The 16,917-nt window shown below is 38.7% G+C and overlaps 2 protein-coding genes across 7 annotated transcripts in view; both read right to left on the bottom strand.

Moving 5' to 3' along the window:
* Positions 1-8,402, bottom strand: part of LOC107758250 (uncharacterized protein C19orf47 homolog) — an 11,770-nt gene extending 3,368 nt beyond the window's left edge. For 3 of the 4 annotated variants that reach the window (XM_016575947.1, XM_016575950.1, XM_016575948.1), the window contains exons 1-5: positions 8,345-8,402; positions 6,913-7,000; positions 5,370-5,484; positions 995-1,085; positions 719-832 (exon numbers count right to left, since the gene is read on the bottom strand). In XM_016575947.1, the coding sequence (XP_016431433.1) occupies positions 719-832; positions 995-1,085; positions 5,370-5,484; positions 6,913-7,000; positions 8,345-8,363 (427 nt within the window). In that variant the 5' untranslated portion in view covers positions 8,364-8,402. The remainder of the gene's footprint in view (positions 1-718; positions 833-994; positions 1,086-5,369; positions 5,485-6,912; positions 7,001-8,344) is intronic. The other variant, XM_016575949.1, reaches the window with a different exon arrangement.
* Positions 8,403-9,761: 1,359 nt separating this feature from the next.
* LOC107758249 (protein fosB-like) lies at positions 9,762-16,917 on the bottom strand. 3 transcript variants are annotated; one of them, XM_016575945.1, is made up of 6 exons: positions 16,668-16,917; positions 16,337-16,524; positions 14,397-14,729; positions 14,206-14,313; positions 13,428-13,772; positions 9,762-13,288 (listed from the first exon to the last, which is right to left on the bottom strand). In XM_016575945.1, exons 1-6 carry the CDS (start codon positions 16,729-16,731, stop codon positions 13,223-13,225), a joined length of 1,104 nt encoding a protein of 367 aa, XP_016431431.1. In that variant the 5' UTR covers positions 16,732-16,917; the 3' UTR covers positions 9,762-13,222. The 3 variants fall into 3 exon arrangements, with proteins under 3 accessions (XP_016431431.1, XP_016431432.1, XP_016431429.1); XM_016575946.1 differs by having other exon boundaries at positions 9,762-12,525; XM_016575943.1 differs by having other exon boundaries at positions 9,762-13,772.

Here is a 16,917-nt window from a genome sequence, read left to right as displayed (position 1 = left end):
CCAAAGAGATATTCTTTATAAAAGTTAAGAGTCAACCACGCCTACCTAAAACGGCTCGTTCTAACACGCCCCCACATGTCTACGTCACGATGTGGGAAGATTTGCATAACACCGCCCAAATGTTCACGCAAAGAAAGAAGGCGTAACTTTGATTCTCGCTGTAGTATTGTTACCGCCGCCGCCGCCATGTCGTGGAGACACTGTGTTTCTCGTTGTGAAATCGAAACTACTTTGTTTGGTCCCAAAAGAGGACACGACTAATAATCAGTGGTTAAGTTGTATTTACAACACTGTTCCAGAACAGTTTAACCCATATATTTGTGCGTGCGCAACGCATTTGACGGAGGACGAGGACTGTTTCCTGGGAGAGTAGCCTACAATGCCGGTGGTTCTGACAAATAATGCTGACTCACAGTCTGTAAGTACGTTTTCATATTTAAAAAATTTGCCACTGACGATTCAAACGCGAGTTTTGAGCAGTGTAGAGTAGCGCAGTTTTGAGCAGTGTAGAGTAGCGCTTGTTGTTTGTCATTTCTCAGATCACAAATGCAGACATGGTTTTATGTTTACGCGGCGAGATGCAACGCAACGCGTAAAAAGACAGTATAAGTCATTATAATCCGTAATTATGTCCCACAGGATGCAATAAATGCCTCGTTTATAATGGGTTTTACAGGTTTTGTCTCGTCGCGCTGTGACACGGCATCACAGTATGTACCTGTTTTAGCACTGGCGTTGGAGACCGTTACAGAAATTCGGTTGTCAGGGTGCCGGGCAGGCGTACTTGGTGGGGAGTCCCGGCTCAGAGCATTGGCGATCATGCGTGTGGCAGCTGTCAGGGGAACATGAACATTACCAGAGCTACAGCTTCAGCCCACTCAAACAAAGATAACTCACTCCCTGTATGAGCAACCAGTAGAAGAACTGCAGGGAAACTGTCAATTAAGGACACAAGGTACAAACATTTATATATGCAAAACAACTTAATACTTACAATACTTACGAGTGTTAGCAGTACGTCTCAGTTCAGCCTGTACACTAGTCTGTCCAGACGAAATGGCCTCAGTTGTCATTTTACACATACCCTGCATTAAGAGGATAAAAGATCATTATTTCACATTTAGAATAATGAAGCATGCCAATGCACGGGTATGCATGAAAGACAAAACCTCTAGTGATCAACAAATGCTGATAACCAGTATCTAGAGACCAGGGGTTTGTTCTTCGTACGTGGATTACTCAGTTAGCTGGATTTTACTGTTGACGATTTGACATGATCCAAGAATGTTAGGTTCTTCGAAGCTCATCCCGGAGTTGCTGTCATAGTAACAGATTAGTAAGTAAAAGTAACATAGTAAGCCTGTTAGCTCAAACCTGCTCGGGAGCAGGCTTATTTCATGTAAACAGGACTAGATTGTATCATTTTAAGTGAAGATGATACTGAAAGTCTGTCTCAGCCACTGCTAATTTCTTATAAGTGTACCTTATTAAACCAGGAAAAATTATTTTCAGGAAAAATTATTTTAAAAGATAATTTTTACATTATTTTGAAAATAATTAATGTTGCATATCTATAATAATAGACACAACCAGTTTTACTTAATGAGAGATTTTTTCGTGAAGGAATAATTATCTCAATTTTATTGCAGTCATGCACACATTACGTACAGGTTGTCTGAGCCGTGCATTCATTTGAATGGTGAGCTTTGATGCATCACAGGAGATGCAGATTCACTTCTCAAATCTCAAAAAGCTTTTATGATGCACCATTAATTTAAACAGTCAGTTATGTCTTAATAGATCATTATGGATTAAGAAACTTTAATTAATGCTGCTACGTATAACAAATCCACTTCAAAATTAAATGAATTGTTAATTACAATGCTCTTGACACTGAAAAATGCAAAGCCTGTACAAATTCTAGAAATTATGAAAAATTATTTTGAATCGCTTAAAATTTCTAATACATAAATAAAATGTGTAACCGTTTTTTGTCATTTTGCTGGCTGGGCGGTTTCCTTGATCTTAATTATATGATGTCATTACGTTGCTGTCTTGCCGCCAGCCAATCACGGCATTACTGATCATGATTTCCAATGAACATGTCAACAGGGAGTAATCTCAGACAACTTAATCCAGATATTTTAATCAAATACGCTAACTGGTATGAAGAACCTAATTAGCCAAAGATCAGTTATCATGATTAAAAGATCTGGGATGTGTCAAATTATCTCAGATGTATTAAGCAAGGTACGAAGAATGGACCCCAGGGCTGCTGATGACGGTAGATATAATGTTTTTATGTAAAGTTGTCGGTACATACCTCGGTTTTTTTTTGCATTAAACAGTGGTTTACTGAACAAATTGATGCTCAGTCTTTAAATAAATTCAATTATAATAAAATTTTCCTAAGGAAAAAAAAAATGTATCTTTGCTAATGCTGTAAACTATATAGGGAGCCCTATTACTTACACATTACTATAGGTTACAATTAACAATACAGCGAAAACTTACATTTTTAGATGATATAATATAATATTATTTTATATAATATAATATAATATAATAAACGTGGAAGTGTTCACTGTAAAGTATTGCAGTTAATAATGTATTTATGTGTTGCTATTATTATTGGTGTTCATTGGGCTGTAACTGTATGGATTTTGTTTTGTAGTGTATTGAAAGAGAGACAGTGTAGGCCATGGGGTGCAAGACAATTTTTGGATGAAATTCCAACAATAAAAGTGAATTGAATAGAATAATGTTAAAAATAAATATCTGCAAACATGTAAATTGCACAGAAAACAAATTATGTTAAATTGTAAAATAAATTAGAAAATCACATTTACTCCAATTCGTTGTTGAAATATAATCATTTACACAGTGGCTATCATAATCTGTCATTTGTTTGACTGATTTATTCAAACAATTTAAATAATTAAGACATCACTAACAGGTTAAATAAAATATAACGATTCTAAGCTAAAATAGTGCATATGTTTAATCAAATGCTCTTCTGTAGACTTAATTTTTCTAGCGAACTAACGAGCTGAGACATGAGGTGTACATGTGTATCATGTATTTTGTGATATAACTAGTAAAGAGGAAGGGATGATCATGTTCAAAAAAATAAAGAAATAAAAATAAAGAATTATATATACAGTATCTCACAGAAGTGAGTACACCCCTCACATTTTATTATACCTTTTCATGTGACAACACTGAAGAAATGGCACTTTGCTACAATGTAAAGTAGTGAGTGTACAGCTTGTATAACAGTGTAAATTTGCTGCCCCCTCAAAATAACTCAACACACAGCCATTAATGTCTAAACCGCTGGCCACAAAAGTGAGTACACTGCATCTAATGCCATCAAACTTTTGATCCAAAACAGATCCTTCCTCAAACCGAAAGGGGATGGAAGATCAGCTCAGCAGATAAGATGTCAGATGCATAATTCATTTAACAGACACAATCAGCAATAATTTTGTAAAAGGTTGCAGCGGACAATATTTTTGTATGACTCTCTCTATTATATTGTGTGTATATATATATATATATATATATATATATATTCACACACACAGTGGAGATCAAAATTAGAGAACAACCTACAATTTCCTAAATTCCTAAAAGATGAAAATTAGAGAACACTTACAGATACCTCCAAGTTATTGGTGTTAATCTGCCAAATCATGCTAATCTCCTTAATTATATGACAACCCTTATTTAACTGGCAGCATTCCTCCAATTTTCACTGAGATTGCAAGATGCTCTAAGGTGACTGAAATCCTGTGACAGGAGGTTGTCCAGATAAATGCCAAAGGGTTGACCCTTTTAGCCATCGCACGAGAAGTTGGTCATTCCAAATCTGTGATTTCTAGAATATTGCAGGTTTACAATGACACTAATTCATCTAATTTCCTTAATTATATGACAAACCATATTTAACTGGCAGCATTCCTCCAATTTTCACTGAGATTGCAAGATGCTCTAAGGTGACTGAAATCCTGTGACAGGAGGTTGTCCAGATAAATGCCAAAGGGTTGACCCTTTTAGCCATCGCACGAGAAGTTGGTCATTCCAAATCTGTGATTTCTAGAATATTGCAGGTTTACAATGACACTAATTCATTCAAGTCCCCCAAAAAGGCTGGTCGTACACGTAAGACAAATGCACGAGAAGACAGGATAATGTGGAAACTCTCAATGGGGAATCGGTTCAACACTGCAGCTGGAATTGCTCACCAGTTCAGAGCTGAAAAGGGTAAGAATCTGTCTCGGCACGTTTAAAAGAAGTCGGACTGAAAGCGCACACTGCAGTGACGAAGCCTCTCATCAGCAGAAAGAATCAAAAGGCTAGGCTCACCTTTGCTGAGGAGCATGTTGTGTGGAGAGAAGAGAACTGGTCTAAAGTTCACTTCAGTGATGAGAGTAAGTTTAATTAATTTGGGTCTGATGGGAAACATTTTGTTCAGTGTCAAACTGAGGAAAGACTGAACCCCGAGTGCGTAAAGAAGTCAGTGAAAGGTGTAGAAGGAAGTGTCTTAGTTTGGGAGATGTTTTGTGCAGCAGGAGTTGGGCCTCTTATACAGCTACATGACAGAGTGAATGCAAGTGTTAATCAGAACCTCCTTCAGCAACATGCAGTTCCTTCCTTACAAGCATTTCCCAATCAGCCTGTAATTTTGTCCCCGTCACACTGCAAAATGTGTAAAGCAGCTCCTTTACTCTATTTCTTGAAATAAAGAAATGGCCAGCCCAGAGTCCTAATCTAAACCCAATTGAAAATCTTTGGAAAAACCTTGGCCACAAAGTTATGGCCAAGAAACCCACTACAGTTACCGAACTATGGAAGATACTGGAAGAAGAGTGGACCGAGATCACACCAGCGCAGTGTGAGAACTAGTGATGTCCTGCAGCCGCAGATGTGCTGAAGTCACTCAAAGCAGGAGCCTCTACAATTTCTATTAATTTCTGACAGCTGCAACCCTCCAAATTTTTTGTTGTAATCTTCTTTCGTGCTACAGTGGTTACTGTTCTCTAAATTTTATTATTTTGTCAAACATGTTAGTAGAACAGTGGTATACCTACAGCTAATATTCCTTTAAATTTTGAGCAATTAAGATTAACAATATTTCAGAAAAAAAATCAATTATTTATATATTGTTCTCTAATTTTGATCTCCACATCTCCACTGTGTGTGTGTGTGTGTGTGTGTGTATTTTTTAAACAACACAAAGTAATCTGTCAATTGTAGACTGTTATCAGAAAACAAAATTTTAGCAAATTATTGTTTCACCAGAAGACATATTTTACTTTTGGCAGCATTTATATACCCAAATACTAGAAATTAACATTTGCACTCACCTGTCTATACATATGCTTTGCATGTTTGAGAATGGCTATGATGTCCCCAATGACTGTGATTCCCAAGTCCATCATTATTTCCTTACTGAGGTCCAGGAGCATGCTTTTCTGAATCCTGAAAAGAGAAAAGTAGTTGATACTTTTACAGCATCCAGTTGTGCTGTACAGGAGTAACCTTTTGTTCAGAATGTTGTTTGTTCACATTTTAGAGAAGGCCAGATTTTGACTGTTCAAAAATGGTGAGAAAACATCCAGCAATTAAAGCACACATAAGCAGACCGAGATCGATTCTGTACTGAACCAGATGAACCAGTTCATGTCTGTTTGGACAGGTTCACTATAGTGGCTTCATTTACATGGACACCTTTTGTTTCATTCGGAATTAAATCATTCTGATTGATGAATCTGAACGTAGCGTCTAAATAAATTGGGTTGATGTGCACATTTATATGTCATAAGCTTCATTTCAGATTTGATCTTTTGACACACGCACACGGCACAAATATACAAAGTTTTCCGCAGTTTGCACATACTATTCTCCTACCATCACTTATTTTCTTTGTTTAAAAGAGCAGACTTAATCCAGCAATTAAAGCACACATAAGCAGACCGAGATCGATTCTGTACTGAACCAGATGAACCAGTTCATGTCTGTTTGGACAGGTTCACTATAGTGGCTTCATTTACATGGACACCTTTTGTTTCATTCGGAATTAAATCATTCTGATTGATGAATCTGAACGTAGCGTCTAAATAAATTGGGTTGATGTGCACATTTATGTCATAAGCTTCATTTCAGATTTGATCTTTTGACACACGCACACTGCACAAATATACAAAGTTTTCCGCAGTTTGCACATACTATTCTCCTACCATCACTTATTTTCTTTGTTTAAAAGAGCAGACTTAATATTTATCTTGGGTCCTAATTAGGAGACGAAGAGCACATAAAAGTTCAGACCTAAAAGTTCAGATCACTTAAGGTGTTTACATGGAAGGCCAGATTTTGACTGTTCAAAAATGGTGAGAAAACATCCAGCAATTAAAGCACACATAAGCAGACCGAGATCGATTCTGTACTGAACCAGATGAACCAGTTCATGTCTGTTTGGACAGGTTCACTATAGTGGCTTCATTTACATGGACACCTTTTGTTTCATTCGGAATTAAATCATTCTGATTGATGAATCTGAACGTAGCGTCTAAATAAATTGGGTTGATGTGCACATTTATGTCATAAGCTTCATTTCAGATTTGATCTTTTGACACACGCACACTGCACAAATATACAAAGTTTTCCGCAGTTTGCACATACTATTCTCCTACCATCACTTATTTTCTTTGTTTAAAAGAGCAGACTTAATATTATCTTGGGTCCTAATTAGGAGACGAAGAGCACATAAAAGTTCAGACCTAAAAGCTCAGATCACTTAAGGTGTTTACATGAAGGCTTTTCAGTCCGATTGAACCATCAATCCGATAACTAATGGATTATTTGGTTGCATGTAAACATAGCCAGTGAAAGGCAATGATTTATTTTTACCTGTTATCAACAAATGACACAGCGTAGTTGACAGCCAGTCCAGGAGGGATCCCAGCATCTTTGAAGAACTGGATCCATTCTGAGGTGACTAAAGCAGCAAAGAAAACAGTGATTATATGCACTAAAGAATAACATACATTTTTAAAGAGAAATGTGTAAATTTTTGTGACTAAAATTAAAGCTGTCAGCAATGTTACACATATTATGGTCAAGAGCACCATTTTATCTGTTGATATAGAAACAATACTATATTTTGTAGCTTATTTGTTTAGAATGGGTTAGCATTTGCAGACAATACTGTGAACTGTTAGCGGATCGAGAAGTTAGATAGAGAATTTTTTTATTTATTTTCATATTTGACATTAACTGGATGACACTGTGTGTGTTTTCATATGGTCAGGAAAAACAACTACATAAAGGTTAAAACAGACTAATTCTAGGAGACAAACGAAAAATGTTGCAGACCCAACATGGAAAGGAGGTCAGCAGCGTATGGGACATGCATGACAAAGAGAGAGCACATGGTCAGCCAGAGCAGCTGCATGAATATTATTTTTAAAGCCATGAGTCTCGTGTCGTTAAATGAATTCTCCTGTTTAAGGCTGTTCACAAGCTGAACAAAACTATCTGAATGGATAGTCAAAATTAATTTACAAAAGAAATGTCCATTTAGGATTAACTGGTTTAACATTCAGTGTTCAGTACTTCAGTCTTAGTGCAGTCTAGTGCACACTAGAGAATACAATATTAATAACTGTTTATTACCGTACATTTCTGAAAAAAACAACAACATTTCAAACCACCTAAAATGGTTTGCTGGTCAAAGTTGATCTTAAAGACTGGTCAAGTGCAGCTGGTTTAGCTGGTCAGCAAACTGGCCTCACAGCTGAAAAGTTGCCAAAATCCTTCTTAAATCAGCCAACAGACCAATCTGACCAGTCTGGGAGACTGCAAACCAGCAAACCAGTTTTGGCATTTTACAAATGTGTGTGTGTGTGTGTTTTCCCAGCGAAGAATAAAACAGTTCTTGGTCTACACATACTTTCTGCCACAATCATTTTAAGGGACTGCTTTATAAACAGGTGTACATACAGTAAGACCAGGTAGAATGACTTTTACTAAATTATACGATATAAAAATATTTCCCTTTAATCGCTAATATGATATATGAAAGCACATCTGTGTGATATAAATAGCATTTAAATAACAATGTTGTGTCATAACGAGACAATAGTAATGCAGTGCGTGGCCTGTTTTCATTGAACCACGCCGCAGTATTGCGCTTTAGCTCTTCGTGAATAACTTATCTTAACCTCCACAAGACATTCTCCTCTGAATTTCCCACCACAGGTAGTTAAATGTTGATTTAAGCGTCTTTGCGGAGCTGTACAGTGACCATATTCCATACATAAGGGTCATTTCTGTCTCTTACCTGTTGTAACGGTCGCCATCTTCCCAGGGAAAAACCGACGCGTTGCGGAAATATTGTGACGTAACATCCTCTCCGTCTTCGGAACAAATCGACTGACCCGAATGTTCCGAATGAACCGAGCAATCACTGGCTCCAAAACATGTCTTATTCAACGTTCTGTTGCTCCGGTGGGTCAGTTTGTGTGTAAATACCGGCAAGCGGCAACAAAACAATTGGACGTTTGTTATTAAGTGGAATTATCCATGACAGCTTCGGTCACCTTTTATTATATGGAAAATTGATGCAATACAAGTGAATGGTGACATCCTTCCTTTTCTTTTTTATCCGTGAAAAAAGTCTTACGGCCTTATAACAACATCAGGGTAAACAAATGATGATAATATTGTCATTTTTTTGGTAAAAAATACTCTAATTTAAGGTCTGGCTATTTGTATAATGCAACGTGCTATTTCTATTTTATCCACTAGAGGGCGGCAAAATTTAATTAATTCCATGTCCCTGATTGCGTGTCACGGGGTTTCAGTCTTTTAGACCCCCAAATATAATCATCCTTGTGCATTAAATATTTGTAAAATATTATTTGTAGAATATTGTGCTGTTATATATATAAGCATAATTACTTATTTTAATCGATTTTTACTTTTTCTACTGAGATGTAAAAAAAATAAAAATAATAATAATAATAATAATTAAGTGGAAAAACGGAAAAGATCCTGGTAATTTTCTGCCAGGGCATTACCACTTACAGGCAATTCCTTCAAACCTAAAATACAACACAATTCAATGCATAAATCAAAATATAAATGCAGAAAATTCGTTAATATTAACAAAGTACATTGAGCTACATTTTCTACAGACTTAATAGATTAAAGTTTGGCAAACGAACAGATAGTAACTCTTTATGTATATGTTTATTTTGTAGACATTTCCTTTACAAGAAAAATTGGACGTCATACAAAGATATTAAGATAGGACAGTACACCAAGATTTCACAGTCTATGTAACGATATGAAAAGTCCTTACCCATTCATTAAAGGGCTAGAAATATAGCATAAAGTGAAATGAAATGGAGAAAGGGTGAAAAGAGAAAGAATGTAGAACGGCGGATTATATAATTCACAAGGGTTGTTCAGTATGTATTAAATATGCTGTTCTGTATGAGAACTTGGAGCAGTCATGGCGAGGAAAGCACTCTAAAATCACGAGTGTCCTAAACCTATAACGTCAAATCTCCCAGAAACCTCTGTCATCGGCACTCTTAATCAAGAATATACAAAGACAAACAGTATTGAAAAAGCACCATATCGTTTCTGAAATGTTACGTGATTCGTTTTACACCTAACTTTCATTTCCCTTCAAAAAAGGCAAAAAACGTACAAAAAAACAGGTCAGCCCTCTTTCTTTTCAGTTTTTTGAACAAGTGGTTGTAACATTAGTCTAAGTTGGCTAATATTTCACTCATTTTATACTGAAGGCAATCTTCAAATGCGCATTAGAAAGTAAAACAGTTCACCTATCAAATGACGCTCACATTGAAGCCCGGGAGGTACTAACATTTTACATCCTAATAATGCATAACCATCCCGTCATTGAGGTCTCAGCAGAGTAAATCATACGTAAGGTAAACTGGAAAGACAAAACAAATTGTCTCAATTCTTCACTGTGACACTGTAGCATAAGGAACGACTTGTATCATACAATTCAGTTGATTTGCTACATGGTTCTCAGAGTATCTGATATATTGCATTCCACTGTGTCAATTCAAAGCGCTGTGAATTTGAAAATACCCAGCTCAATCTAAACAGAGTTTTTGCAAAGTGGAAGACCACAGAGTCACTGATACTGTATAATTTAACCAACATCTCCTTATGCTATCATATCAGAGTCAGATACAGTAACAAAATGTTTTGGCATAGGAGTAGCCTAACAAAAGCACCAACAGCTGAAAAATCAAAACAACATAAAACTGTTGTGACACACAATAAAGTTATTTGAAGAAAAGTTCAATTGATATCAATGTAATGGAGCATGGGGCTGTTTGACAATGTGCTTTCTAATATCATATAACTTCCCACTTTGTGAAATCACAGCTCTGGCTTCATTACGTCACTGTTCGAGATGCCTTAATTCAGTTTTCAATGCCAAATGAGAACGTAATTTCATCAAATGGCTCTGTTGGAAAGAGCTCACGCAGTTGTCTCTTTTCAGCTTAAATGTGATGCTCTGGGTCTAAATTCAACCAACAAGACAATGGTGCACCTGTGTATATAAATGTAGCATGAAAAGGCATTTCGATTTAAACAACTGTACAAATATTATCATTTCCACCTCATAAAATACTCCACACGATGAAGCCAAAGTTAATAAGAACAATGGACCTCATCTAATACTTCCCATCTGTGTATGATGTCGACAGGCATCATTTTCTGATCATGTCCGTAACATGAATGAATAAGGGCTGGTTCAAAGTTGTCCATCAAGCCCTGAATATCACACACACACAAAAGCCAAAGGGCAGACAGCACACACTGGACATGATTAATCAATACCACTGCTTGAGAAACACAGCTGAATATCAGATGATCTAGAATACATTGAGACACTCAATTCATATCTTCTTTTTTTCTTTAGCATATTTATTGATTTATTTAAGCATTTATAGATCTTTTGCGTCCAGTGTGTTTTGTCCACAGGGGTTGATGAACAAGGGCTGTGGAACCAACCTCATTGACAAATCAAGCACAGCACAAATCTGCGATACATATATCACTATATGCACCACAGTTTCAATACAGTCATCATACATATTACACGTTTCGAATGAAAGGCAGTGACAATGTTTTTCATATTAAGGGAAAGGCGGGCTGTTATTGTTTATTATAATATATTTTTTGTTCTTTTAGAAAAATATCTATGTTTGAACCAAAACCAAGTGCATCAAGCTCTCCCTTCTGTCTTCATTGACAAAAATAACATTTTCTGAACATTCATACATTACATTACAATCATTGTATATATATATACACACTGAATATGTATATATATATGCATACATAATATATACTTATATATATTTTATATATATAGTTTTAGACATAAAAAAGGTTCATAGTGCACAACATGCCTTTTTAGTTGCCAACATGAGATAACTATGAAATAATCATAATAACCATAATAACAATATTCGTGATAACTGCAGTAAGACAACAGTAACAGATAGAAGGAGCAGCTAATAGCCCCACAAAATTCTTCCATTTGGCAGCAACAGCACAATCGAGAGCAAAAGAGAAAAAGCATCATGAAAAATCAGTAACTCAAAACATCAAAAACATTCACAGGAAAGTAAACGGTTCATATTCAAAAGCACATCCCATCCTTTAGGTTGGCAACTGTTTGTGTTCCTTCCGTCCGCAGCCGGCATTTGTGCTTTTTTCCATTTTAACAACAACAACAACAGCAACAACCCCCTTAAAGAAAGAAAGCAACTGGAGATGTAGTACTCTGTGACTTCCATTCACAATCAAAGCCTAGAGCTGTGCTAAACCACATCCACAACTCAAGGACTATGTCAAGGACTTTAAGAAGCACAGAGGCCACACATCCAAAACCAAGAGGTTGTCCTTTTTTTTTTTTTGGTTGCTCATTATAATGCTCTTCAAACACAGTGTCGAGCCACTCTTTTATGTTATCATCAGATAAGCCACTTTTGAGATCGGAGTTAATACTATCATTAAAACACAGAATGAAACAAGCAAACAAACTCCTCAAGAAAGGGGAAAGGGTGAACACGGTGTGAAAGCTTTCAAAGGACCAGCGGGAGATGACAGGTAGAGCATGGTCATGCGAATACTCTCACCATCTCATACCTCCACATTCCAAGGGCTCTCCAAAACTCCTCCGCTGGCCTCGCCAAAGTCTAGCCAGTGTGCCTCCGCTCATCCAAAATCAAATCCTCAGTGCTGAGGAGAAATGAAGAGTCCCGTTCCTTTAGCCAGTGTGGTGGCATCTGAGATGGCATTTGATCTGCGCGCTGTGGCTGGTTCGTTTCGATATTTTGAAATTTTGAGGTTCCACTGTGGGATGGTCCGTGCGAAGGGAAATTGTGGTGTTGGGATGTGGGCTGGCACTCACTCAAGGTTCCATGGGCTTTCAGGGTCCAACAGGCTCTCAGGGGCTGAAGACTTCAGAGAGAACCATAGGTACATAGAGACAGGAGAGAGGAGAAACAGATGTGGAGATGGACAACAAAGGGAGAAAAAAAACGAGAGATAGGTACTGTAGAGTGTGTGGTCATGTCCTTTTGTCACAGGAAGAGGTGTGGATGAACTGGATGGAGAAAGAAAGGGTAGCAAGGTAGCCCGAAACAAAAAACAAAACCCACAAAGCAGTTCTGTGCCCCCTTTTTTGCTTAGACAAATACACAGCAGGCACCTGGCGTGGATAGAGAGAGAAGGAGGGAGATGATACACCAATGTAAGCCAGAACGAGAAAAGATAAAAGCAAGGGGGAGTGCGCTGATGTGCTTTTATTGTTATGTCAAACGGATTTGAATGTCTATGACAATTTAAGTGTGTGTGTGTGTGTGTGTGTGTATGTGTGTGTGTGAGTGTGCGTGCATGGTCTACTGACTCATCTTGATATTAAGCCTGAATTCATTGTGAATTAATATACACTTACATCATTTGATGAAGTCACTCAGATGCTAACGCATCTGGGCCTCGGTTTCAAATCGAAAGGCTTTAATGTAAAAGATCAGTGCAACGTCTGAGAGGTGTAATACCGAATGTTTGAACTTGTAAGTGTGCATGTGTTGCTGTCGACAGGCAAGCAGAGGCAGAGAGACGCAGAGCTCTCAAAGTGCAAGAAGCGAGGGTGAGTTCAGGGAATCAGAGGACTGATCGCTGCTGCTGGTTCGCTGGTTAGCGCTGGCCCCGCAGGCTCCCTCTGGGTAGGTGAACACAAATGAAGATGTGTATGAGGGGATGTAGCTGCCGGTGTCAGGGTTACCGCCACCGTCGGCAACAAGGCACGGGCCGTCCGGCGCCGGCTGGCCCTGCCCATAGAAAGAACTAGAAAAGGCTACCTCCTGCATCATCCCTTGCTGCTGTTGTGCTGGGGCCGGCTGTGTCTGCGTGGGCTGTGAAACCGGGACGTGGTGGTGGTGGTGGGACGAGTAGGCCGGCGGCAGGTAGAAAGTGTCCTCCTTCACACTCAAACCCACCACGGAGACAGAAGGCGTCTGCAGGGATGTCTGCGGTAGCGGCAGCGGCAGAGGCAGCGGCAGCGGCGCAGGGGGCTGGTCCTGATAGGGAATTTTGCAACCGGGTTGGTGGGCGACCAGGACGAACTCCAGGCGCTCCTTCTCCTTTTGCAGCTCGGATATTTCGGCCTCGAGCTCGGCCTTCTCCTCCTCCAACATGTCTGTCTCCTTAGGTTGGAGAGACAAGAGGAGGACACAAGGGGACAGAGATGATATGATCACATGAAATGAGGACAAAAACAAGGGTTTCCTTTTATCATAGTTGTTCAGGCACAGAGCTACTTCAGAAATATATGTTGCTATAGTTTCAGAGAGCAACAACAAAATAAACTTGGAGAAAATGCCATTTTCTTAATTGGGAACTCAGTTCCCACAATATAATTACGGTGGGTTTATACACTCTTTGTTCTAATTACAATGCAGCAGAATGCATATGTGTGTGTTGGAATCATTTACAAACTATCATTGTAAAAATGATTGTTATGAGCAGATTGGCATGTTATGAATCCAGTAATTATGATGCCTTTGCATTCATCTATTATTATGGATGAAATATTGTAATGTAACAAGTGCAATTATATGTGAGTACAGCATCGCTCACCGACTGTAACCTGTCTGTGAGCTCACGCCTTCGGTTCCTACACTTAGCGGCAGCCTGTTTATTTCTCTCTCGTCTAACACGTCTTTTCTCTTCCTCCTCAGGTGTCAGCTGGGAACAGAACAAATTTAGTTTTTACATTTTTTTTATCAAAATGTTAAATGACTAACCATTCTGTCATGGTCCTCACTCACCGTTTCATCGCGTGCACGGCGACGGCTCCGAGACTGTCTCACTGTGCCAGGAGTATCAGAGCTTGGTGGGGTGAATCCTCCACCTGACGAAAAGCTTGGGCCTGGCAGGTCATAAGGATCCAAAGCAACAGGCTGCGTCATGGTGCTGGAGCCCGCGCCGCTTTGCCCTGGTGCCACGGAGGAGATGAGAGTGGGCTGCACCATCCACTGCAGATCCTGGCTGGTGGTGATGGCCGTCACTGTGGGCACAAATGAGCTGGGCATGTCCACCCCTGCCCCGGTGCCGGTTGACCCTCCACCCACCCCTACCACGCCAGTGGCTGATACACACTCCTGGAAACCAAAAACATAAACAGTATTTAACTATGGGCCCCACCAGCTTGCTGTAAACAAAACTATTATTGTTAAATAAAACTAAAACCATAAAAGCCCAATTTTGTTACTCGAAGCAAAATTATCGTTGAGTGAAATAAAATGAAATATACAAAAAAAGTCAAGGCAACATTTATCATTTTTGTTTAGTTTAAGGGGATAGTTTACCCAAAAAATTATAATTCTGTCATCATTTTCTCACCCTGAAAAACACCTTGAAATACAGTTGTTCCAAACCTGTATGAGTTTCTTTCTTCTGAAAGAAGATATTTTAAAGAATGTGGGAAATCAAACAGTTGACTGTAGCCATTGACTTCCACAGTTTTTTGTTTCCAATCTATGGGAGTCAATGGGGACCAGAATGTGTTTGGTTACCCACATTCTTCAAAATATTTTATATTCAACAGAAGAAAGAAACTCATACAGGTTTGGAATGACACGAGGCAGCGTAAATAATGACAGAATTTTCATTTTTGGTGAACTATCCCTTCAACTTGAAGTACTGAAATAACTCAAATGAAATAAACTAAAACTAATAAATAAAAAAATCATAAAAACTATATGGACATATAAAAATCTATAAAAATGACAAAAACACATAGCAAATTTACTAAAACTATAAATAAAATTAAAACAAAAACCGAAAATTTTTAAAAATGAAATCTATTTCAAAATATTGACAATGACTATAATAATATATCAATGATAGTAAAATACCACTTGCTGTAAAGCTGTATCTTCTTCCATGTACAAATAACAGACTAAAGATCATGAAAACAGAAAAAAAGAGTAAGGATAATGAAAAGCAACACAAATATGAAAAATACATGGATTCTTATTAGAATTTTCTGTTTTAAAGCTGTTTTAAAAATTCCAACAAATTACCAACAAATGGGTGTCCAAATGCAAGTACACAATACATTTTACGTTTTACCAATATATCTGTACACAGCTATTAAAACATATTTAGAAGAAAAATCTATATTTGTACGGTTTATTTTTTTTTAGAAAAAAAAGGCCCTGTGATGCCAGTGTGAGTTCCATGTTTCATTAATATTCATATGAAAGCGTGTTAGGCAAAGGCGTACGCAGTACGCCGTAGCCAATAACCGGACTCGAATCGCCCCTCCCGTCCCTGTTCCTCCGCCCCCGTCACACCCCCGGTGTTCCCCTTAGCAACGCAACGTAACACTCCAAAATAGAACGCATTGACGTCACGCCGAAGTCTGAGAAGCGAGAGCAGCAGCACTGAAAACAGGGCGGAGCTTCGTGTGAGAACGTCGGAGAGTTCCACCGCTTTGTCATCTGTTTAGCGACGTGCTGTAAACCCACCACGTTGCTACCGGCCTGATTCCGCGCGCATGCTGACTTGTCAGTATTCGATTGAATTCTATTCCGACTTTACACCTCTAAACACACTCGAACGAATACAAATGCATTCCCTCAGCAACGTCGCTCCGCTTCTCTTACAGAAACAAGCAAATCTCGCAGCTGCCGTGCTGTTTAGTAAAACAGTTATTTGCACGGACAAACATGATGTTTAAATGTGAATAAATACTGTGACTTACTTGCGGTGCGCTGGTGGTGGGCGGACTCCCGAAGGATTCCACGGACGACAGGTACTGAGATTCAAGAGAAGGAGATGAGCTTCCACGGGAGCCGGTGTCGGGGTCTCCGGGGAACCCCTGAAACATCTCCCTAGTGGAGCCGAGAGAAGCCGAAACACCTACTGTGCCCGGCGAGAACGGGATGTCACCTGTCACCCAACAGAAGTCACATGAAGCGCTTTTCCGTCAGGACATCAACTATTCGCTTGCGTTTGTAAACCGTAATGCACCATAAAAAGAGAAAAGTGGATGCATTACATTTAAATATTTGTGTTATATTAAAGTCACCTACCGTAATAAGTTTTATTTGGAGTCTTCGTCAAGATGCCCTTAGTCTCTTTCCAAAACAGTTGCATTAAGACATCAATCCCGTTCCCTGCTGGAGGAAACTTCTAAATTCCAATCTCTCCTTGAATAACACTTCCCAGGCCTTGGTGCAATCCGTGAAATGCGTGCATTTATAAATCCATAAAAAATAATCCGGAATGTGTTTATTACAAACGGGAGTAGAAGGTTGTTCGGTGTTTCGGCAGCAGCGCTTC

The sequence above is a fragment of the Sinocyclocheilus rhinocerous genome, unplaced genomic scaffold, assembly GCF_001515625.1.
Source record: "Sinocyclocheilus rhinocerous isolate Xijiao unplaced genomic scaffold, SAMN03320098_v1.1 scaffold23, whole genome shotgun sequence".
Taxonomy (NCBI): Eukaryota; Metazoa; Chordata; class Actinopteri; order Cypriniformes; family Cyprinidae; genus Sinocyclocheilus; species Sinocyclocheilus rhinocerous.
This window is presented reverse-complemented; position numbering and strand designations above follow the sequence as displayed.

Excerpts from the sequence above, each read along its gene's own strand:
- LOC107758249 (XM_016575943.1), bottom strand. The coding sequence starts at position 16,731 with ATGCAACTGTTTTGGAAAGAGACTAAGGGCATCTTGACGAAGACTCCA. Across the intron at positions 14,730-16,336 it reads CCACCACCAGCGCACCGCAA|GAGTGTGTATCAGCCACTGG; the intron begins GTAAGTCACAGT and ends TTTGGTTTCCAG. Across the intron at positions 14,314-14,396 it reads GCCGTGCACGCGATGAAACG|CTGACACCTGAGGAGGAAGA; the intron begins GTGAGTGAGGAC and ends TTCTGTTCCCAG.